The sequence below is a fragment of the Vidua macroura genome, chromosome 14 (assembly GCF_024509145.1).
Source record: "Vidua macroura isolate BioBank_ID:100142 chromosome 14, ASM2450914v1, whole genome shotgun sequence".
NCBI classification, from domain to species: domain Eukaryota; kingdom Metazoa; phylum Chordata; class Aves; order Passeriformes; family Viduidae; genus Vidua; species Vidua macroura.
This window is the reverse complement of record NC_071584.1, coordinates 21,279,017-21,302,403: the sequence shown is the minus strand read 5'-3', so window position 1 is coordinate 21,302,403 and position 23,387 is coordinate 21,279,017. Positions and strand designations below refer to the sequence as shown.

Sequence of the window (23,387 nt, the reverse complement as noted above, 5' to 3'; positions counted from 1 at the left end):
AGAACAGCTTGTTCCATTCACGACGAAAATCAGATGGAAGTGCGGCATTTCAGGGAAACTTTACTTTGAAAATTACAACACTAGTACACAGCTCAAGCTTATACATTTAACATCTGCTTTCTGAAAGAAATGTTAACAATTTTGAAATGATATTAAACATTGTTTCAACTTTCTCTCACAAAAGCATAAAAGTCATGGAGGGGAAAACTTAACAGGCAACAATAAAAAAAGGTTAAAAACAACTTTTCCTTTTAGTAGTCCTCTGGTAGTAAAGATAGAACAGCTTCCACATTTGGGAAATAATCTGTCTTGGTCCAAAAGTTTAAGAGTGTTTTTAGTATCTGCTTCTGCCTCCACCTCTATCGGATCTGCTTCCACCACGGCCACCACCTCTGGGCGCCCCGCGGCTTGAACTACTGTAAGAATCCCGAGGAGGTGGATAGCCCCTTTCCATGGATGGGGGAAGACCCCTGTCTTGTCTTCCAACACGATCACGGCCACTTGAGTAGACATCACTTCTGCTGCTTGAGTAACTTTCTCGGCTTCCATATCCATCTCGTGTGCTGCCGTAATCATCATAGCGACTGCTTCCACCATATGATGGCGGGGGCCCTCGAGCAGGTGGAGCACTACGTGAGTTACCTGCAGGGTCAATGGTCAGGTAATATGGCAACACCATAAGTTATATAAAACAATTTCAAATCTGAATTTACAGAATTGCTGTATTAAAATGTTTACTGCTACTCTTTTGATATGTATTGAGATGGTCTTAATATAATCTGCCACATTAATGGTATTTTAAGTGGGGATTGTGTATCAGGCAGTGTGAGTGGATTTAAAGAGTCTGAAGGAATGAAGACGGTGTTTGTTTATTCAGGCAGGCTCTTTAACTGGGTATTCCAGTACAGCTTGTTATTTTAGAGAAGAAACTCAGCCATATTTTCCAGAGACAGGTGTCATTCTCAACTGTAGACTTTCCTTCTTTAGCTTATAGCTTATTAACAAGATGACCAAATGATAACCAACAACTGCACTTTCACTGTAGGGGAAAAAAAGTGTGCCACTTCCCCCTAAAACACAAGCAACCTAGTCAAAGTCAGATGTTATGACATCTGTACATTTATATGATCCTCAAAATGGATTCTTACCGTAACTCTCATATGAATCTCTGTAGGAGCCTCCACTTGGATGATCCGAGTAGTCTCTGTCACGTCCACCACCGTATCCATCACGATCACTATAGGAGGAAAGACTACTAAGACTTAGTACAAATCACTAACATCACAGCAAGTGTACAGTGACAGGGAGAAAACTCCAACAATAGGTACCTATATCCCCTGGAGGGGTATTCATCACGTGAACTGGAATGACCGTAATCACGATATGCGTAGTCTCGAGGAGGTGGTGCGTAGTCCCGGGTATCCCTGGAACTGGGATAATCTCTGCTTGAATAACTACGAAGAACAAAAACTGAGATGTTAGCCATATGTCCTATCACAGAAGGTCTGGAATCAAGATCCTTCTCCAAACAAAAAACACTTCACTAAAATGAAACAGTAGAAGAATTTACCCGTCTTTAGTGCTATAGCCATCATCTCTTGGAGACATGTAGACGTCTCTCCGTGACGGCATTGGCTCTCTGCGTGGAGGACCACCGTAACCATCTCTTCCACGTGACACAGGAGCTTCAGAGAAATAGTCCATTTAAGTAGCATTTAGCCATGCAGAACATTCAAGGCAAGTGCTAGTAAATAGCTTAAAACAATTTAATAGTATCTCTGGAGCCTACATTTAGAACACTTTACATTTCTGCTTGTAGAGTTTTAAAGCAGCACTAGAAGAAACATATTCAAATTGCACCAAATTGTTCCCAACAGCTACAAAATTATACTGGTATGAAAGGAACCAAAGGTTAGAGAAACAGTACACTATCCCAACAGCAGACTGAATCAATGATTTGCACCAGTTCCTAAGGGAAGACTATGGTGCTAGAGCTGACCAAGCAATTAATTTAGTCAGAAGTCCTTACCTCTTCCTCCCATGCTACTGCTACGCACTGGTCCTGAAGGTGCAGATCTTTTAGGTGGAGGGCCTCCACTTCGTGGAGGTGGACCCCTCTTCATGGGAAGTGGCCCCCGAGAAGATCCTAGAAGGAGAAGCCATGAACCAATTATTACTTCTGTGATACTTACCTGCATTTTCTTAAAGCCTGAACTACAACAACCTAAAGGTACCATTATTACCACTATATGATCAACAGTAAACCTCTAAAACTAGACCTCAAAGCCTTCTCTTGTCTTCTAGCCACTATTAAATGCTACTGGCAGGATTGAGAGCCAAACTTTCCACAGCCTAAATTCCTGTCAAGACCTATCTTTTAGAACTTATCTAAAAGCTACAGGGTGTGACACAAGGCAAAAGACAGCTGATACCTGTAATCAGTCACAGCTTAAATGCTAAACAAGTTACTGTTCTCAGAAGACAAGAGCCACCTGGGAGGATGTACTAGAGAAGAGCCTACAGAGAGGGAACAGAGGTACTGCTACCAAGTCTGCAGAACCTACTATACAGACTCTTCAAGACAGAAGTTTCACTATTTTGGGGGGGGGGGTTCTGCATTACAGCTTTTACTGCTACACCTCAGGTACTGCTTGCTAGTTAAGTGAGTTTTGTTTTGATACTGAAAAGTCTGAATAAATAGCTGTGTCTTAATGAATATCCAGTATCAAGTAATATACTATCCTTACACTTAAAAAGCTTCAACTCAACAAAAAAAGGTTTAGCTGCCTTAACTCTCACTCTGATCTGGAAGGATCAGCCCTAAAATTTTCTCAGTTTAGACCTCTTGCTATTAAGAACGAAAGGCAGTTCCCTTTCCCTGGTGGTAGCGAATCACTTTTTCAACTTGAATACCAGAAAGCTTCCTTTCTCACGTGCAAGGCAGGAGTTCTGCTTTTCTTTCATAGGCAAAAGTCAAGTGGAGTGTTAGTTGTAGAAAGGAATCTTCACATCTGAAAGCCTTTTCTTAAGGTGTACTTGCCTAATCAAAAATTTGACTAAACTGCCGAGATCGTATTTCATCATTTTAATAAAGAACAAGGAGTGCACTATTCAGGTGTTTGACTTTTTTTTTTTCCAGTAGGATTATTGTCATCTTCCAATGGGATTGTCTTGTGTTGTCGAAGTGTATAATGAGAGAGGTCAATACATACCCAAGTGACTCCCTCTTGAAGGTGGTCCTCTCGCGCCACTTCCGCCTCTTGCGCCTCTAAGGCCCCTGGGAGGACCTCTGCTTCGGGGAGGGGGTGGCGGCCCACGCCTACCACCACTTTCAAAGGATGGCTTGGTTGCTTGTTCCACTTTAATTGCCTTCCCATCTAATGACTAAAGAAGAAGCTGCTTTACTTACTGCTCAGTCATGTTTGTATTTCTTAAATCAAGCCCCTCTTGCTTCACTATTTATAGGGCTTCCATTTTATAAGTTAGAGCAACTCTAGAACTGATTTCAGTCTTCAGTATTAGTCCCCAAGTACTCAGCAGCATGTTGGGCCTAATTTCAATTTCTACAGTACTTCATTCTTGTGGTATTGATGGCAAAAAAAAACCACAGAGCAGCATCAGAAAGGACTTTCAGTGAAAACACAAGTGTCCAATGATTACGGCAGCCCCACGTCATTTATTCTGTAAATGAAACATGATTTATGATCTACAATTTACTTTCAATTGCCACGTACTTTTGTACCAAACTAGGAGTGCACCTGTAGTTACAAGATTAAGCTGAAGGTAACTTAGCTTCAGTCGGGATTTCTGGCAATGGGGAGGCCGTTTAGCACATTTTCTTGACGTCCTGATAAAACGGTGATCACTGAAGTATTTAGAAGTTATTTCAGCATCTACACAGCAGACTGAGTATGACAATTCACCCCTTTTTTCTAGTGTTTCAAGCAGGGTTTTCAATCAAGGTGACTGTCATAATTTACTCTATTACTTGCTTTTCCACAGGGAAGGTGCTTTGTGGTTGGGGTATTTTTGTTTGTGGGTTCTGTTGTGTGGTTGTATTTTTTTTTTGTGGTATAAAAAAAGTAGAAGCTTTTGCTGGAATATAGATTTGCAATACCAGGAACTCTGCAGCCAACTAATATACCGCAAACATGAGCAGGTACTAACACGTTGAGTAATTCAACCTAGTTAATCAACTTTCTGTATGATCTTTAGACACCAAACGTTTGTATATTATCGCAGAATCAAGATCACAAGCTCTGCTAAAATTGGATTATTGCATGCCTATCCTGGTGAACATGGTTTATTTGCCTTTTTTAGCAGTTAAATATTTAACTCTGCCATGACAACTAATTAATTATCAGGGAGAAAGTGTAATTTATTGCACTTCTTTGCTGCAATAAATGAACACAAACATGACTGCTAGTAATGTCTCTAGCTACACTGCTAATAGTATTTTATTGAAGTACTGAATATTTTTTGTTTTCTGTCAAAATCTAGCTCTCTGAAAATTCACTGTAGTAGTGCATGTATTTTGCCACATCAGAGTTGTAGTCATTGCTTGAAAACCTGTGTACATACACAGGTTCAACTTGATCCATTGTGAGGGGAAAAAAGAAATACCAGCAAAATCATATTGGTCTTGACTTTGACTTAGTGCGATATTTTACTTATGGAAGGTTTCTCAAAAAGCCTTTCGGCATGACAAACTGAAACATCCATTCTAATGACTGGAACTTCTCAGTTCGCATCATATTGATTTGCCATCATAATTCATCTCTCAGTTTCATCCTTCTCAAGCAGGAACAGAGGGCTTGAAGCCTTAAGCTTTGCTATGGCCACTGCTGTCCTCCATTTCATGGCAGATTCTTGACAGCTTGTTTTAAATTTAGAAAGCAAACACCGTCCCCTTCTGCTAATATGGGTTCTGAAAACCTGGATGCTAATGTTTAAGTTATTTCATTTCTGTTAGGTAGGAGGTACAGTTTTCCTTGTAATTTCTCCTCCTATTTTCTTTTGCCTTGCACTTAAGCATCTTACCTCGGCAAAAGATTTGTTTCTTTGCAGACTGATTTACAAAAGTAGTCTTAAAAAAGCCAAAGGTCCAGAAAGACCGTCCACTAGGTACAAGAACATATTTTTTGCTAACCAGAAAATATTTGTCAAAGTTAGTCCTATTTCAAAGCAGAGGGGACATTTTATGGTTTCTTAGCTCAAAGAAAGGTCTTACCTCACCAAACATAAAAGTCACACAACCCATCTCAGAATAAGGACGTTTTTTCAATGAGCTCAAAGCACAAGCTGTCAACATGAACACTCATTAGTTTCTTTTTATAACCTTGATTCAGAGTGTTATAGAAGCATTTTTAATACGATATGAGCACCAGAAAGTGAAGTCACCCTGGTGCTAAAAAGCATGGAAATAATTTAAGCTACAAGTAATTTAGAATGGTAATAGTTTGGCAATCAAAGTCTCCTATGTGTGGAATGAATAATCTGTACAGATTTGTAAAGTGAGACAGGGAACTTTAACCAAACATAATTAGAGAACTGTCCTGCAAACTGTTCCACATTTCAACAGAAAAGATGAATGAAATTTGCATAATTTTGGGAGCGGGGCAAGAAATCGAGTATTTCAAATAAACTGTTACAATAACTTGCATGAAGGTCCTAGCACCGCACAGGACTTTCCTCTTCAATGGATCACTTCACTGTTGATGCTGCAATGACTCCATTTCTCCACCTTCCTCGATGGCACATTAAGTGAGTTTCCTTTTGCCATATATATCCAAGAAATTAAGATCCATTTCTCAAGAGGCCAAGCTTCTGTACATTGCATCACTTCTTCCCCAAAGAACAGGAAGCACTTTCTGTCAATCAGACAACCTTCCGTAGTGCTGAGTACAGTTTATACTGTAGGGATTGTAGCATCTGCTTCCTTTAACACAGACCTGGCTTGGCAGATCTACGCTGGAATTACATCTTTGGTTTATCCTGATCCTTTGCACAAGATCATATCCTCTCTTTATTTATCCATTTCATCTTTAAGGATGTAGAATCAGAAGGTCATGAGAACAGCCCACTGCACCAAACAACCATTACAGACTCGGGAGTATCCACATTGATGTCCAGGTAAGCATGTGCATTGTGTGGCATCAGGATGTAGACTTGACAGCCATGATTTAAGATTCTTCTTAAGGAAGGCTGATAAGCTGCTATAAAGTACTTCTACATTTCTTTTGCACTGCTCAGACACGACAGCATTGATTAAATCTAGAAGACAAAGTAACTGAAATAAGAAATCTCCATCCCAACTCTAAAATAATTATCTTGTGATCTCTTTCTGCAGGACAAACTTATCTTCAACAAGCAAGCTTTGACTAGTCTATGCTTGTCCCAGTAGTGAAATATAGTTGTTCACGAATTACCCCTCACCCAAATTGGTGCAAAACTGTGGCTATATTTACATAAACATGTGCAAACTAAAAAATCAAATGCAAATTCATTCTTGCAGAATCTATTGGAGTCAGCCTCTTCTACTGGCTACAACTTCAAATTCCTTTGGGATGACAGAATGAGCAGACAGGCAATGCAGAGCTCTTCCCCCTGGCCAGACAGGTCACCTCAAGCCTTACAGACTGCTTGAACTGCAGTCTGCACAGTGCTTCTTGCTGCTGCTTCTCAAGTGCATTAAAATATCGAGAACGCGCCAATCCATCTTTTCCAAACGGACAAAAAGATCTTCAAAGTCGTGATTTATGACAATTACCTCTTCTCACACCAGGCCTCAAACACTGCTCTTCCTCAAACCTTGAATGCATAGTCTTTTTGGAATACAACCAGTACGTGTTGTCCAGAAGGCTTTCTGAAGATGAGAATGAGAGACCACCTCATGAATATTTTTCATATCCATGGTCAAAGCAAGTTGGACCAGAGGACATTCTAGGGCAAATCCCATCTGAGGAGGTTCTTTTCATACACTACTTGCTGTTCTAACTTCAAAGCAGATGAAAGTACTTCTAGATTTATAGCGAAGATAAACCCATGAGAATGATGATCCACAAGGCCATCCTTTCCAGCATTTCTTGCCAGTAATGGAGACTGTGCATTCCAGAACAAGTAGACATAACCTCAGCCACAAACATTGTCCAATTTAGCTACTTTACCAAGCAGTACTCTCCCAAATGTTTCCAATGCGACCAAACACAAGTCTCAACATTCAAGATATAGAACAGTTGCTGATTATTTTCAGAGGGATTTTGATTTGCAAGCTGCACTCCACAAACACGCAGATCAGTGACCGAATTCATTTCAGTCTGACAATTACCTATTGGTCCTTGAAATTACCTGATATGAGAGTTCAATGACCGTTTCAGAGAAAATGAATTATTTAAGCACGGCAGTAAAAGTCTTCGGAACTGTGGCAAACTAGACAGTGGAGAAATAAAATTCAATAAAAGGAGCACCTTGACAGATGTTTAGGCTGATATAGAAAGAACGTCATCTGAATTTGCCACTCTCTGCCTTGACAAAACTACTAGCTTGCTTAAAAGGGAAGGAAGTCTTCTAAGAGAGTAACCCTAATTGTGATAAGGTTCTCATGAAGCACCCAGAAACATCAGTACATGTAGTAGAAAACCCACTATCCTTCTATAACACATAGCCTGCTATAACACAAATACAAGAGGTTTTACTATTTGTGTTCAAGAACACCACATAAAGCTCATTTTCTTATTCCTAAAGTTGTTTTACTTACTGACTACAATAACTGACATTTTTCTTTCACTTCAACTTCTTAAACTAACAAGACAAATATATCAAAATCCCAAGTGTCAATTAATCACAATCACTCAATGTTTCTTCACTTTACTTGAATGGCACCTCAAGAGACACTGCTTACAAGGCCAGTGCAGTGTGACCTAAACACAATCATTCACATAAGGCACAGAAAACCAGAGTCTGCAATTCAAGTGACCTAAGATGGCTTTCACTACTTGAAGAGACAGCACCTCTATGAAGATAAGCAGTTGCTCACCAAAAAATTGCCAACTTGCATCTACTTTTTCGAGCACATACCACAACAGAAAGATTACAGCAGCCTACAATTCTTTGACAAACTATCCTGTATTATCTTGAAACTTGTGCTGCAAAATCCTATATTTTCATTTTTAAAAACATTACATTTCTTATTACTCTTAAAGCTAGACCATTGCATTTTAGGGCGAAAATTAACAAATTCAGCTGCCGGCTAACTGCAAAGCCATTGCACATTAACTGGAAAAGATGCCCCTCACACAGACCAAGCAGATCAATGATGCAAGTCACAGATGTAGGAGATTATCCACAGAATACGAGATAGCTCATCAATGCTCCAACACTCAAGGGAAGTCACAGTCAACCCATGTTAAGGGAACAGTTACTAACGTTCAGGTAAGTCACTTCCCTGAAGTGTAATTGACACAGTATTGCATTCAAATACAATCAAAAAGGAAAATCAACCCAAAAATCATTATTGAAACATGCAAGAATGAAGACCTGATTGGTGAAAAACCCTCCATCACTGATTAAGGAACAATAAGAAAAGAGCATAGCTGATTGTCAGCCAGACTTCATTTTCTATTAGCAAATCCATGAACAGGAGAAACAGATTTCAGCTTCATGGAAACAGAGACATTTTGTCAAATTTAAAGTTACAACTTGTCTCCACGATCTCCTAATCCATTCTCTTTCCAGCTTTTATTACCAGTTGATTTACCCCAAAGATTAACTGTCCTGGTCAGTAGCAGCTGCAACATATAAATGGTTTTAATTCCTACCTTTCCATTCATATCTCTGGCAGCATCTTTTGCATCTGCTGGACTCTCAAATGTGACGAACGCAAATCCTCTGGACTTGTTTGTTTCCCGATCTTTCATCAAAAGGACTGCAGAAACAAAGTCACATCAGCCTTCCCTGTAATTCCCTGTAAGGAACACTTAACCTTTATTTAACCTTTTAAGCTCAGAACTTCTTAGAGGACATCTAAGCGCTATCATTTCAGATGATCAACGCCAAAAAGTCATCACAGCTATGTTGTTGTTTGTTTTATACTATTACCATCCAAAGAAAAGTTCTCTTTACCTTCCACAATGCGTCCATATTTGCCGAATACAGCCTCAAGGGCTTTCTCATTAGTCTCGGTGTTCAGGCCCCCAATGAACAGCTTCCCAGGACGATCTGCTTCAACCATTTTGATTCTGTAAATGACCTACTAAAAAGAATGAGGCCATTATTAACAAAACATCAGACTGCAATAGAGACTTCATGGTATATAAATGACTTCTGTCCTCAAATGTACAAGCAAATTTTCTTTAGAAAGATATTAGATAAGAAATATGAGGTATAAAAAAAAATTAAGTAATTATAATTTTTTGTAGGGGAAGCAACTGGCAGTAGTATTAACAGTTACTTCTTCACATTCTGTAATGTGCTTAGAAGATATTAAATAGAGCTTTGAATAGTGGAACAAAGCACTGTTAAAATGAAGCAATATTGGTGAATGCAAAAACTCTTCCAGAAGTGCTGTTCCTTTTGTCCTTTGCGTGGCAATCCTAACACACGTTTCCTTTAAATCCTGGACGTTTCAAGTAATGTACTTAATATGTCAAAGCAATACAAAATTGCTCTTCAAAGCATCTTAGGTCAGTGTTTTTAAATTAAGTTCATTCTTTGTATCATTTAAAGTACATGGAGCCTATGCTGAAGTCCTGACCCACACAACATGTGAGGACTGAACAGACACCAGACCACCACTGCAGTTCTACACAGCAATGTCACAGCTACAGCCGCGGGGGCGGGAGACCTTAAAAAGAAAAAAGCCCAAGAGCCGAAGACAAAGCCAAACCCCCCGTGCCTGGCAGGCCGCCCGGCGCCTGCGGACAAGCGCTGCCCGCGTGTCTCCAGCGCGATGGCGGGAAGGCCCGCGCCAGCTCCGGCACACGCAGGAGCGCGGACAAAGCACCCCGAAGGAGCCGCGGCGGGGCCGGGCCGGGCCGCACGGGGCCCGGGCTCAGCTGCGCTCCAGGCACGGTGAGCGGAGGGGGGGGCCTCGGACCCTCCGCGGGCTCAGGCACCGCCACAAAATGGCGGCCACCTCTGGCAGCGGCTCCGCTCCGTCCCCGTGCCCGGCGGCCTCCTCGGCGCTCACCTACCGCGCGGCTCAACCCCGTCCGGACACATCGGCGCGGCGCTCTCGCCATTCCCCCTTCGCCCTCCCCCGGGATGCTGAAGAACCCCCGCACATAAAATGGCGGACACCGCGCCTGACACCGCAAGGACCCTCCTCGCCCCACCGCAACGGCGCGGGTCCCGGCGTCCTAACCGGCGCCGGGCAGGGAGGGATTACGGGCCGGGCCCGGCTCCGCCGTGCCTCGGCGCCGCCGTGAGCGGCGCGCCACGCGGCCCCCACCCCGCGGACCCCCGCAGCGCCCCGCGGTGCCGCCCGCAGAGCCCTAGCCCGCAGCAGCGCTCACCTCCGCCCGCGCCGATCTGCAACTGCGCAATGGGGGTGAACAAAGGCGCTGCGGGCCTTTATAGCGTTACGTCACCCGCCGGACGGAGCCCCGGATGCGGCGGCGGCAGCAGCGCCGAGCCCGGTAGGGGGCGGCCGCGGCCGGTGCGAAGCTCCCGCCGTGGCCGAGGGACAGCGGGGCCCGGAGGGGACGGCGCCACAGGGGCCGGAGATTCCCGTCCTGCCAGGAGCGGGGCGCGGGCCGGGGACCGCGAGCGGCGGAGAACAGCGGGAGTGGGCCGTGGGAAAGGAGGGGTAGAGCTTTGTTTGCCGGCTGCGACTCGTCCCGAAGGATTGAGGCCCCATGTGTAGTGCTGCGTCCAGTTCTGGACTCCTCAGCACGAGAAAGGAGCTACTAGAGACAGTAATCACCACAAAGATGATTAGATGTCTGGAGCGTCTCTCTTACGAGGAGAGATATAGAAGCTGGGGCTGTTCAGTCTAGAGAAGAGGAGAGGGGATCTCACTAATGCATATAAGTATCCCAAAGCCAGGTGCCAAGGGGATGGTGCCAGAGTCTTTTCAGTGGTGCCCAGTAACAGGACAAGGAGCAATGGTCATAAATTAAAATACTAGAAGTTCCACCTCAACATGAGAAAGAACTTTGCATTGAGGGTAGCACAACCCTGGAACAGCTGCCCAGTGAGGTCATGGAGTCTCCCTCTATGGAGACATTCCTGTGTCACCTGCTCCAGGTGACCCTCCCTTGCCAGGAGGATTGGACTGGATGATCTCCCAGAGGTACCTTCCAATGCTAACTGATTTTGTGAAGCAGCAGATCACTTCTTTGGAAGGAAAAATCACAGTAGTATCAGTTTAACTTTGGAGTTTGTGCAGGAGCTTAACCCAGTTTGCTAAAGCAGCCTTAAAGGCATTTTTAATTAGTTTGATTAGTAGATGTGCATGGCAGCACCCCTTCCTTGGAGAATAACAGCAAACTAAAACAAGTATGGTTGAAAATTGAAATGTGTTGTTGATGGCACAAAGTTTTGCCATTTTTTGTTCAACTCACTCAATTTGTTAATTATTTGTACTCAAAGTTCAACTGTGATTTTCTTTGGCTGGCTAAACCTGATAATGGAAAAGTTAGGAGGAAATCTGGTCATGCAAAATTGGCTAAACTTTCATTATTTGAACCTGTAGATTACCTAAATTTATATTAATCAGTTATCAAGACCTATTTTCTTAGTGCCACCCAGTCTAACCACTTTTAAGTTCTCCCTTGCAGTTCTTGCTTGCAGTTCTCCAGACCTTCATTTCTGGGAGATGCCACAGAGTCTGTGGACTCTTAAGGGCACTGCCCAGTGCTGTTACAGTTGTACAGCTGCATAATTGCTACATTCTGATAAGAGAACAGCAGACTCTCCTTATCTTCAGTTTTTCAGTCTGTCAGATACTGATATTCAGCTGCTGTTTGTGCTATGGGAAGCAGAAGGCAGCATTGCCTCAGAGTAGCTCATAGATGTGTTAAGAACACAAAGGAGGGAAGCTCTCAAACACTACTCTAAACTCCAGTACGTACTTGAAGATATCACCTAACCAGTGTGGATGCTTAGAGTTTCTGGATGCTGTTACTGTGAAGGGGAAAAGGGAAAGATGACCTTTATAAGGAGTTGGTGTGGCACTGCCTGTGATACCAATGCAGTTGCCAAAGAATGGCATTATCAGACATCATCCAATTATCATTGAAAAGCTTCAAATTCTAGTTTCAATACAAAAGAATTTAAACTTCAGAGCCTCTCTGGGATGGATAGTGAAAACTAAAGCAAATTTTTAGTCCTGTAAGAAATATGCTAAAAATGGCCTCCATCAGGGTAGGGCCCCTGTGCTTCTCTGATCCATGGTGTATTTACTGACTACCACACAACTGGAAAAATAAGCAAATGCAAACAAAAGCCTGTTTTTCTGTCTCCTCTGATTACAAGAGTAAAATATTTAATAGATAACTCCAGGCTTCATTTTAGTAACACTTTGTTAACAGTACTGAACATGTAGTTAGGCAGGATTAGCATGAACATAATGACATTTGAAACAGCATTTGAACATAAATGCTGTAATTGTATCAGGAAAGCCCATTCTAAAAATTCTTCTGTCTGTTGTTCTAAAAGGTATCTTCATGAGGCTTCTCATCAAAACTTAATTGCATCTTCATTGCAAACTGGATCAGTATTTACAGTCTCTCACTACACAGTGTATGTATGGTCTTGCTCCAAATTCAGTCAGATCTTTTCCTAGAGGATTAAAGGATATATAATTCTTTAATTCTTCAAATTCTCTTCTCTTCTCTCCTCTTTTTTTGAATTTTGAATTTTTGAAGAAAAACTACAGAAATCATCAGGGAACAAACTGCAGTCTGAATTGAAATTAATTTCTCTTCAGTAAGAAGTTCAAGGCTGAAGAGCTAAGACATTTTCTTCTGCATATGACCTTTCAACTTTGACTTTTCTGATAGGAAAATAGGTATTAATATAACATACTGGACCCTATGGAATATGAGACAGACTTGGATGGGACAGTTGGGGAAACAGAGACCAGGAAAACTTCACCAACGTTTACACAGAAGAGAATTACTCCCTAACTAGCACAGATAACTTGCCCTTGCATTATCACATTTTTGAGAGTAGAAGAAAAGCAATTAAGTATGTTACTTACAAACCCACATACATATAAGGTGATCTCTTTCTACCTTTTCATTGATAACCCTAAAATTGAGCCTAGTAGATGGGAGAGGTAGACAACATTTCATGAGGGTAATATTTTATTTTTGTGATAGCTTTCAACTAAAATGTCACTCTCTTAAATAAATCCCTGGATGTTTTACAATGTTGCTGAATTTACACTGCCAACTTGTTCATGCAAAGTGTTTTGGATTTCCTCTGTACCATGCTGCATATTTTCATCAAACATATTATTGGCCTTTTACCAAGTTCATCATGCTTTGGTTTTAAACTGGATAAAGAGTTTAGGAGAGCTGAGGGATGGGGACTAATGAATACATAATCTGATCACAAAAGATTCATTCAGAATTAATATAAAATGGAATGTAATTCACTCTAGATATGCAATCAAAAACTGATAACTGAAAAATCAGCTTAACAGTTTTAATAACAAGGAGCAATTTTCTAGGCACTGTCAGTTAATAGGTGTTTATAGAAATTCAGGAATTTTCCTCTGTAAAACTCAGACTAGAATAGATGAGAACAGCACAAAATAACTGTTTCTGGCATGGACTTTGTCAACCATTTCTAAACTGTAACTCCTTAATGAGCTTCTCCCAAATCACCTATTTGGGATCTCATTGTGGTTCCTTTCAGTTTAGCAATACAAGGTGGATCATAGGTCCCTAAGACATAGCTGGAACTGCCTGAAATGACAACTCTAATTTCCAGGCTCAGCTGAAAAGACATGAGAATTCCTGTGCAGCCCCTTATTCTTTTTCCTTTTGCCTGTTGCTGTTCTATGGTAAGAGCAATTCACTACAGATTGATGAATTGGTTAAAATTATTGGACATGGATGTTTTGGAGGGCAATAAAAATACAATCTCACTGTCCGGAAGCATGAGTGGCAACAGCTTGCCAAAATGGGAAATACAGCGAGAGGTGTTTACTACTCAGTATTTACAGCAATGCCTTTAGCACAGTGTCTCAGACAGCTGTGAGTACCCATCTTGCCATGGTAGCACAAAGCTTGCAGCCATCACTTGCACTTACCCTGCTCCTCAGACAGGTTTTGCAGCTGTCCCAGAGCACTGCTCCTGCCATCGCCACCTGAACAGCTGACTCTGGAGCTTGGCATCATGTTTGTGGCACTACTGTGACTGTGTTGTACCAAGACGCCATGTTGTGGCTGCAAACATCACAGGCTACATAAAAAAACCCACCAAATATAATTCCAGATTGCTATATGAAAACTTGGATTTCCACCCCTAATTTCTGAGCTGGTAATATCTGTTTTAAGCCTTTCCCACTCACTCTCTACAACTCCTTGAAAGGAGGATGTAGCCAGGTTGGAGAAGGTCTGACTGCTCTCAGGTAACAAGTGACAGGATGAGAGGACATAGACTCAAGTACAGGAGGAAGTTTGGACATTAGGAGGAATTTCTTCACAAAAAGGGTACTTAGACATTTTGGCTGCTCAGGGAGGTGGTGGAATCACTGTCCCTGGAGGTGTTTAAGGAAAGACTGGACGTAGCACCCAGTGCCGTGGTCTGCTTGACGAGGTGGTATTCAGTCCTGTGTTAAACTCGATGAGGTATTTTCCAACCTAATTGATTCTGTGCTTTTTGCTGGGGGCTAAAACCTGAAAAGAGATTCTGGTACCATGGAATCCTAGAATGGTTTGGGTTGGAAGGGACGTTCAAAACCACCTGATTTCACTACCCCCACCCCACTCGCTATGGGCAGGGACACCTTCCCCTCGACCAGAATGCTCCAAGCCCCGTTCAATCTGGCCTTGAACGCTTCCAGTAATAGGGCATCCACAGCTTCTTTCTGCAACCTACGCCAGGACCGCACAGCCACCCTCCCAGGGAAGAACTTCTCCCCAGTATCCCATACAACCTCGCCCTCTGGCAGTGGAAGCCGCTCCCCCTTGTCCAGTCGCCTCCCATTCTTCAGCGTGCCCTCCCCCAAGATGGCACCCGGCGCTTCCCCCCGTTCACTGCGCAGCCGCTGTGGCCCCGACCCGGCCGTGACGCGGCCGCCCCCACCTCCGACTGTGCTCGGGCCGCCTCCGCAAGGCGCTGCCCGGGGCGCTCGGGGCTGCAGCTGCGCCTCATGGTGCCTTTGCCCGTCCAGGCTGCAAGATGGGGCTGCTAGTTGCCGCACTCTTGCTGGTGGCGCCTCTCGGCGCCGCCTTCTACCTGCCCGGATTGGCGCCTGTCAGCTTCTGTGAGGAGAGCGAGGAGACCGAGAGCTGCAAGGTGAGCGCCCGCACGGGCGGGCCCAACGCGGGCCGTCCCCTCGCTCTGCTCCCGCGGGGCTCCCGCGGCGAGGGGACTCCGCGGGGTGTTCCCAATTCCGCTGCTCAGAGGTGTTCTCCCGCGGGCGGCAGCCTTTGCTCCGGGAAGACAGGCACCCCTAGCTGATATTCCCTTTTCCCGCTGAACTTTACAGCCAGCGCTGGGAGGACCCGTAGCTCCTTGTTCCTGGCGTGGCCGGGGCCTGTCAGCAGCCAAGGGTAACTCCACCGTGGGGTAGCAGCATTTGCTAGTTAGCCACGCGTTTTGTACCAGCCACACATTTGTTTCTGAAAGTCTGTATTTTCATGCTTTTTCTCCTCCTTTCCTATTTCAGTCACTAATTGAGCTCTTCGTGAACCGGCTGGACTCTGTTGAATCAGTTCTGCCATACGAATATGATGCGTAAGTACATACCAACCATTTCCTAGGAGTGTTTGGAAAGGCACTTTTCTGTTACTGTAAGGGTGTCAGTATTTTGGCTGTAGGGGTGGAAGAGCGAATCCGGTGCTCAGTGGCAGGAATGAAGTACAAGAGGGTGGGAAGGATGAAGGCCCCACCTGTGCCACCTGACTGTCCTCGGTTATTGTTTAAAAAAAGGCTGCAGGGTTTCTTATGGGTGCATTTTTTTGAGCTGAGTACAAGATTTAGTATTGACTGTTTGGTATATTTGAAAGTTCTTTCTGTTGGGCAAATCTAGGAATAAAATGTTTTGAGTTCCTTTTTTTTTTCCTGATAATTGAAAGAAACTTGGAGACTAGTCTCTGTTAACTTTCCTTTTTTTTTTTTTTTTTTTTTTTGCCAAAGCTCTGTAGCTAATTCTTTGTGTTTTGGTTTTGTTTACTTTGATATGAAAACTTCTGTCTGCTTTTGCAGATAGATGGTAGGCCTACAAAGCAATGATAAACAATACAATTTGCAGTCTTGCTGTTGGGCACAGAAAAGAAAACTTGCAGGTGTTTTAGTTCTTTCCCTGAGCAGTGCAGCAGTAGAAATAAGACCAAAGACTAGCTAAGAAATCCCCCATCTCTATTTCCATTAAACTTTATGGAAGCCAGTGAATTTAGGACCATTGATTGAGGAAAAGTACTTATGTACCAAAGATAAGTATGGGTTTGTTTGTTGTTATGTTGGGTTTTTTTTAACATAACCTGCTGCTACCTGTGTTTAAGGAAAAGCCAGAATGGTTACATTCTCCCGTATTCAGCAGTTTCAGGCTGTATGTAGCTGAAAAGAATTGGTGAATGGTGTTTGACAGTGTGGCACTGTAAGACTAAAAGCACTTTCCTTTTTTGAAATGTGTTTAGTGTTAAATGCTATTTGTAAATATTCCTTTAAGAAACGAGTGTAGTTTTTCAGAATTTTTTTTTTCAGGAGAAATGAAAAATCTGTAGCACAGTGCCTTTTTTTTTTCCCCACAAAATGAAACATTCTACTGTTTGTTTAAATTGCCATTTAAAAAGGGTGGGTGAACTAGCCATCGTGCATTTTGTTAAAGATATGCTGGAATATGTATTGGTTGAAATGCCAGCTTTCTTTGCAAAGGCTCTCAGATTTTTAACTTCTGGTGTCTAAACTGTTAAAAACATCATGAAAACTACTAAGGACATAATTTAAGAATTTGTTTTAGGTTGGTATTTACAATTACATGTCAATTAAAAGGGAACCTTTGCTATTTTTTTGCAGTTTTGACTTCTGTCAAGATAAGGAAGAGAAAAGACCATCAGAAAATCTTGGACAAGTGCTCTTTGGAGAGAGAATAGCATCGTCTCCATATAAGGTTATTTTATCACTTGAAGTTGATCCTGTTTAAATTTGATAGCCTTTGTTCTGATAGCCGTAGGCATAGCTGAAGATTTGATGACTGGGTGATTATTTTTGTTTATATTTTTAATATAACCACTATGGAGTTGGTGTAATAAAACCCAATAAAACTCCTCCCAACCCAAAGGCATCTTAGGTTGGCTAATTACAGTTAGGAAACTGAGCCAGTGATCACCCTTCTTGCCTGTTGCTCTGTAGTAGAGAAGTCCAGAAACTATATCTTAGGTAGTTATTTAATAGCTGGATGTAAGGTGTGCTAGATGATGTGAAATAATTGGTTTATTAAAACATTGGAGACTAAAAAGTGATAGTTCAGGAACTGTTTCATATACTTGGTTGTAGTATTGGGCAACTTCCAGAGTGGGAAGGGGAAATGAGGTTATGGCTCACTTGCAGCTTTTCTCTGCTTGTACGTACTTATTATCTGTTGTCTGAAACCAAATTTTTCAGTGTTGATGCATATCACTTGGAACCTTCTGTAAAATAAATGTTTGGAAATATTTTGTGGATTGGGTATGTGGTATTTTTCTGTATCATGCCCTGCATTAGCAATGACCAAATGTAGCATATCTAAAAAGCTGTGCCATCAACTTCGGACAGTTATTAGCAGTGGAGGAGCTGTGGTCAAACTGTGGCTCTTGGTGTTTGAGAGCTGTATGGTGTTCAAATGCAGTTTCCTGACTTGGATTTGCCAGTGAAACTGAAGACTGTGCTATGTGTGTATGATGGTTGCTAGATAATCCAAATCCCTGTGAGAAAAAGAGGCAGCTGTTTCTGACTCTGCTGCTGCTCAGGACCTGATCACATCTTTTCATTAGTCTGTTAAGTAGGTGATGCCCCCTCCCTTACATGAACTGCTTCTAGAAATCTCCTTGATTCTCTGAGCTAATGTAATTTTAAGTCTTATGACTAGTGGTCACAAGAAGCTTTTAAACATGTAGCATGGTGGATCATTTGGACTGGATATGTATTGAATAGATTAATTGTTATAACAACTGTTTGAAATGGCTGTACACAACAGTAATTAGAAAGTGCTGTTCCTGGTTAGCATTTGGGCCTTGATAATATTAGAATTTTCAGTCATGCTTTAAGCTCACTAACAGGTAAATATTAACTGGGTTAGAAGTTGGCGATGCACATTTGAGTGTGTTTGTGTTAGGTGATGTCTGTGCTTGAAGCTTGGATGTTGTGCAACTTGTGCTTTTGGCAGCCATATCTAACTTGGTTGTCATGGGAAAAACCAGCTAAAGTTAACATGAAACATTCAAGAATGGTGTAGTGAAAGTCTGTTTTAGACCATGATGAAATTATCAAAATAAAACAAACTGGTAAAAGAAAAAGCAATACCTTTTCTACTAATTTTAAATTTTAAATCCTAAGGGTTTATCCTTCTGAAACTTACAGTAATGAGCTAAAGTAGCTAAAAAAAAAACCTTCCCTACTTTACCTGAAAAAAACCCAAAATGCTAAAAGATCTTTGAAGCAAAATAGAAGTGACTTTTTTTTTGTATGCTTTTTTTAACAGTTCACTTTTAAAAAGCAAGAAACTTGCAAGAAGGTTTGTACAAGATCATATGACCCAGGAAACAGTGCTGATAAAAGCAAACTGGCTTTTTTGAAGAAAGGAATGCAATTGAATTATCAGCATCACTGGTAAGCCAAGACATATGCTTGAGGTTGGTTTTTTTTTTTTTTTTTTTTTTGCTTTTGTACATTTGTTATCTATGTTTTAAGTGGTTGCTTTTTTCCTTTTGTGTGATAGTTGTCTCTCTACTGTGCATCTTGTAGGCACTACTGAAAAGTGTGTGCATTACATGAATGTGAAATGTCACTGTGAAGTGAGGTGCACCCCTTTCTGAGGACATGTTCTTTGATGATTTCTGTCTAGGATTATCGATAACATGCCTGTAACGTGGTGTTATGATGTGGAAGATGGACAAAAATACTGTAATCCAGGATTTCCAATAGGATGTTTTGTTACTCCAGATGGTAGAGTTAAAGATGCTTGTGTTATAAATGTAAGTGGTGGAACTTTTTTGTTAGTATAGGGTGGTTTCATTTGTGGTTTTACTTTCAAGCTTTCTTTTCCTGAGAAAGAACATGTTTGTAAACATATGTTTGTAAACATGCTTAATGTTCAGACTGTGGGCACTGACAGAGCTGGATGCTGCTTGCGTGTGCAGTGACTCACTGATACAGTTTTCCAAATAAAATGTTCTTACAGGTCTTTGATTAATAGCTTTTATAAAGCTATAAAATAATGGTGTGGGTGTTTAAAAACCTTTAAAATTTGAGGTTTTATTCTGAAATTTCATGTGTATCCATCCTAGTACCTACTCATTTTTTGTCTATGTCATGTTCATGTGCAAGATATTCTTTTATCAGTATCAGATAGAAGCTTTCTAGTGAAGTCCTAGAAATGAGCTCTGGGTTCTAGTTGCAAAAGTCATGTCTAGCACAGTTTATAAGTTAAATGTGTCAGGGTTTTCCCAGGTGGCTGAAGGATAACAAACATAACTGTGACAGGGAAAATTATGTTGACAGTTGGAAATGTGTCAGTCATCCTGGGAGTTCCATTGTGAACTAATACAATTACAGATAATAGTGATAGTTTTATCCCTCCTGGGTGAGGGACAGCACTTCTCTTGGTGAGGAGAGAGCTTTCCATGACTCTGCTCTACCACTTGACCTGCTGCTTGCATGCAGTGCAGTCAGTTCAGTTGTATGCAGCAGGTCTGATGCTTCTTTGAGGTGTTGCATTTATCATGCACATTCCGTTTACTCTGTCTACAGTGACCTTCCAACTCAGTTACTCCTCAGGCTCTTGAAAGTGGTCTTTTAAACAGGTGTATTAATGTTGAAGTGTTTCCCTTTGTTGCTCCTTCATACAATGCCAGTCTCATGATAAAGTTCTTGACTTTTTGCGCCCTCTCCTGTTGGAGAAGTTGCTCAGTCTCCTGATCATGTTTTGTAGTCAGAGTTTAACAAGAAGAACACTTTCTACCTCTTCAACCACGTTGACATAACAATCATGTACCACAGCGGGAAGGATGAAAACTGGCCTGGTGCAAGACTGGTGATGGCAAGACTGAGACCACAAAGGTAATTGTGCATTAAAGCATCAGGTTCTGGTACTCTGGAGTCCTAACAGCAGTTCCAGAGAGAGCAGTTCCTTAGAGATGTTATTGGAGTTAATAGATTCTGAGGAACTTGTTGTTCTGACTTCTGGTAAAGCTTTCAGTGTGCTGGTTTATGTCTGGAGCTGTTTACAAGGACAGTTCCACAACTGTTAATATCATTTAACTTTGCTTTTAAAGTGCTTCCCAAAGTCCCTTGTGATGGAAAAGCTGCTTATGCAGACTTTTAGAACCTGACCCAAACAACAGAGCCTTTTTCATGTTTTGGTTGATTTGTATCTGGGTGTGCATGTTTTCAGATACACTGAGAAACATCCTTTCCCTGAGTAACAGTTTCCCATGTCAGATCTGTTACCTGTCCCAAATGTACTTTGGATGAATGTACAGGTGTACTTTTTCTTGTGTAAGTTTGTTTACAGAGGTGTAGTTGAAATACTATGTTAACACTGCTATTCAGAACTGCAGATGACAGCAACTAATTTCCTAAGAAGACTAACTGATTTTCTCAAACAGTAGCTGTTTAGTTTTTGCATTGACCAGAGTGGAGGTGCAATAACTCAGAGGTCAGGAGAACACTGAAGCAATTACTTTGGCCTCTGGTCAATCTGTTTGTACACAGTTTGTATTTATCTGTATTTGAAAACTGCAGCCCAATTATAAAATTTCAAAGTAGGTGTTTTTTTTTATAGCTAAACTTTTCCCACCTTCCTGTAGAAGTTAAGTAAGTTAATAAATTACACTACTACAGTTTCTGAAGTCATACAGACAGACTTGGTACAGCATAACTTGATTGTTCTTGGTTTTTCTCTTGCAAAGGTACAGTGTTTTTTTAGTGAATTATACTTCCTATGCAAGTTTATTCCTTCCATGAGTGCCAGGAAGATTCTACCAATCGTATTCATTTTTTCACAAATCCTTTATCAGTAGCATCCTGAATGGCTGAAAAATGAAAATTTGCCTTTTCCCTGGCAGTGCAGACCACGAGGGGGCCGTTAGGTTGCACATAACCTTAATTTTGTCATTCTCTGACCAGGTGCTTTGCTTCAACCTTGAAGCTCTCCTGATGGGGAGTATTTGTGGTTGGAGTACAATGCTAAATGATTTTAAAGAAAATGTAAGTTTTAAAAAATGTTATTTAACTTCTTTTCCCCATTAGCTACAAGCACACAGATGAGAACAACTTAAGCTGTGAAGGCCCACCTATGGAGATTCCTGGAGAATTCACCAATAAACTGAATTTGGTTTACACCTACTCAGTGACATTTGAAGTAAGTATTAAATCTGTTACATGAATACGTAATTCCACAAAAGAATGAAATCAGAGCAATTGGATAACTTGCTAATTGCCGTAACTGGATTACAGCAGTGTAAATTCTGTAAGGATGGTCTTGTGAAGTATTTTTCTGAAAATTTTAACAGGTTTTTTGTTCCTGTAACTTAAGTGACACTATGAAAATATAAATGAAGGCCTTTTATTCCCCCCCGTATTTTATTACTAATAGAAAATTAGCAGACTGAATAACTGGAAGAGTTGTCTTTCTTGAGGTAAACTCTGCTTTCAGATTTCAGTCAGGCTGCTGAGAGTCTTTAACATAAGTTAAAGAACAGTTTATATTTGGGGACATTTTCTTTGTTAAATGTTGACTGTACAGTTCTGTCTCATGAAGTTGCAGGGTTTGTCTCATTTTGTGTGGTTTTTGTTCTGTTCACTGGCTTTTTCTTGAGTAGGTGATCTTTATTTTTACAATTAATACTCTAGTGTTTACTAATACACTAATGCTTTATTCAGCCTGTAATGAGGTAGGAGGAAGTTGCTTTCTGGCAAATGAGTCCTTACCTCAGCATGGAAAGTGAGCCTCCTGTGGATGTGACTATAACTTGATTAAAGGTACTTCAAATCTTGGTACCTCTGTTCCGGTCTGTCCTGAAAGTGTGGTTGTTTTTCTGATGTAAGACACCAGTCTTAGAGGGTTTGGCTTGAGACCAGAAGCTTGTTTTGTACAGACAGTGAAGCAGCCGTGATGTGGCAGCACCTTTCATCTTGCCAAATTGAATTTGATTTGAACCAGTGACCTTGAGGTGCAAGGCTCAATAGCCTGTTACTTTTCCCTTGAGACACCCAATCCTCTTTCAGCTCTGATTTTCCTACATGAATGAGCCTTCTTTCATTAACATTTGTGTTTAAATTGTGAGGTAAATTGTGATTCAGAACTTCAGTGTGAACTTTGTCTGGTTACTCATGCAATGGGTGAGGTGTTTGGGTACCCACACTCTTTCTCCCTGTTGTGGAGCAGGTAAGGCTCACATCCAGTGGGTTTGGATACTTCCAGCAGGTGGCACTTCAAAACTGCTTATTCTCTCTGTCATCCATAGACCTTGGTTTGAAATAATACCTTGTGTGTTTTACTTTTTATTAGTTGTTTTGAAATAATTTGAAAGTGGAGTGTTTATCAGTGAGAAGTGTTTTTAAATAGGAAGACATCAGTTTAAGTAAGCCTGACTACATAAAGCAGTAAAATATATAACTGTTTTATGGTCCTTTCTAATATGGCAGCTGGCTTCTGATGAGAGAGTTATGGTGTCTGCTTTAATTAACTGACATGGACAAGGTATTTAGCACTATGTGAAAAGTATACATCATCATGTCTCTAACGTTTAGTACACAAGTGTACAAAACTGTACGTATGAGAGCAGTTTGGTACTTAGCTGTACAAACTTAGCACCTTGTGATCAGCAGAACTTCATGCCAGTCAGGGGATAGAGTTTGGTAGCAGGACATGTGTGTACATCCAAAGAGAGCAACTGGGGAGGACAAGGCTTGTGGGTCAGAAAGACAGTTCAGTTGTAGACATGAAGGTCCATCACAGGAACATCTGGAAATGAAAGTTGTCTGCCAGGAATCAGAGTGGGAAATAGTCT

At 41.5% G+C, this 23,387-nt stretch overlaps 2 protein-coding genes, 1 long non-coding RNA gene and 1 other non-coding gene across 8 annotated transcripts in view; 1 reads left to right on the top strand and 3 right to left on the bottom strand.

Annotated features, from left to right (window-relative positions):
- Positions 1-245: 245 nt before the first annotated feature.
- Positions 246-10,596, bottom strand: RBMX (RNA binding motif protein X-linked). 4 transcript variants are annotated; one of them, XM_053990659.1, is made up of 9 exons: positions 10,512-10,596; positions 9,121-9,250; positions 8,817-8,923; positions 3,213-3,384; positions 2,030-2,146; positions 1,571-1,685; positions 1,329-1,454; positions 1,149-1,252; positions 246-642 (listed from the first exon to the last, which is right to left on the bottom strand). In XM_053990659.1, the coding sequence occupies exons 2-9, from the start codon at positions 9,227-9,229 to the stop codon at positions 335-337; spliced, it is 1,158 nt and encodes a 385-aa protein (XP_053846634.1). In that variant the 5' UTR covers positions 9,230-9,250; positions 10,512-10,596; the 3' UTR covers positions 246-334. The 4 variants fall into 4 exon arrangements, with proteins under 4 accessions (XP_053846634.1, XP_053846635.1, XP_053846636.1 ...); XM_053990660.1 differs by having other exon boundaries at positions 9,121-9,247; positions 10,512-10,579; XM_053990661.1 differs by lacking the exon at positions 10,512-10,596 and adding an exon at positions 10,191-10,209.
- LOC128814656 (small nucleolar RNA SNORD61) lies at positions 8,997-9,068 on the bottom strand. Its single transcript, XR_008439449.1, has one exon. It is a non-coding gene; the product is annotated as a small nucleolar RNA SNORD61 (small nucleolar RNA).
- Positions 10,597-12,241: 1,645 nt separating the features above from the next.
- Positions 12,242-15,335, bottom strand: LOC128814377 (uncharacterized). 2 transcript variants are annotated; one of them, XR_008439362.1, is made up of 3 exons: positions 15,259-15,335; positions 14,261-14,412; positions 12,242-12,780 (listed from the first exon to the last, which is right to left on the bottom strand). It is a non-coding gene; the product is annotated as an uncharacterized LOC128814377 (long non-coding RNA). The 2 variants fall into 2 exon arrangements; XR_008439363.1 differs by lacking the exon at positions 15,259-15,335 and adding an exon at positions 15,110-15,195.
- A 2-nt stretch (positions 15,336-15,337) lies between these two features.
- The window catches only part of LOC128814376 (transmembrane 9 superfamily member 2-like), a 28,121-nt gene continuing 20,071 nt past the window's right edge, over positions 15,338-23,387 (top strand). Inside the window, exons 1-7 of the mRNA XM_053990166.1 lie at positions 15,338-15,471; positions 15,845-15,912; positions 17,194-17,287; positions 18,857-18,984; positions 19,220-19,349; positions 20,306-20,433; positions 21,625-21,736. Of these exons, the coding sequence (XP_053846141.1) occupies positions 15,355-15,471; positions 15,845-15,912; positions 17,194-17,287; positions 18,857-18,984; positions 19,220-19,349; positions 20,306-20,433; positions 21,625-21,736 (777 nt within the window). The 5' untranslated portion in view covers positions 15,338-15,354. The remainder of the gene's footprint in view (positions 15,472-15,844; positions 15,913-17,193; positions 17,288-18,856; positions 18,985-19,219; positions 19,350-20,305; positions 20,434-21,624; positions 21,737-23,387) is intronic.

What these genes read in the sequence shown, in the direction of transcription:
- RBMX (XM_053990659.1), bottom strand. Translation starts at nt 9,229, where the DNA reads ATGGTTGAAGCAGATCGTCCTGGGAAGCTGTTCATTGGGGGCCTGAAC. An exon ending in TTCAAGAGGGAGTCACTTGG is followed by an intron (nt 2,147 to 3,212) that starts GTATGTATTGAC and finishes TTCTCCTTCTAG; the next exon opens with GATCTTCTCGGGGGCCACTT. An exon ending in AGATTCATATGAGAGTTACG is followed by an intron (nt 643 to 1,148) that starts GTAAGAATCCAT and finishes TTGACCCTGCAG; the next exon opens with GTAACTCACGTAGTGCTCCA.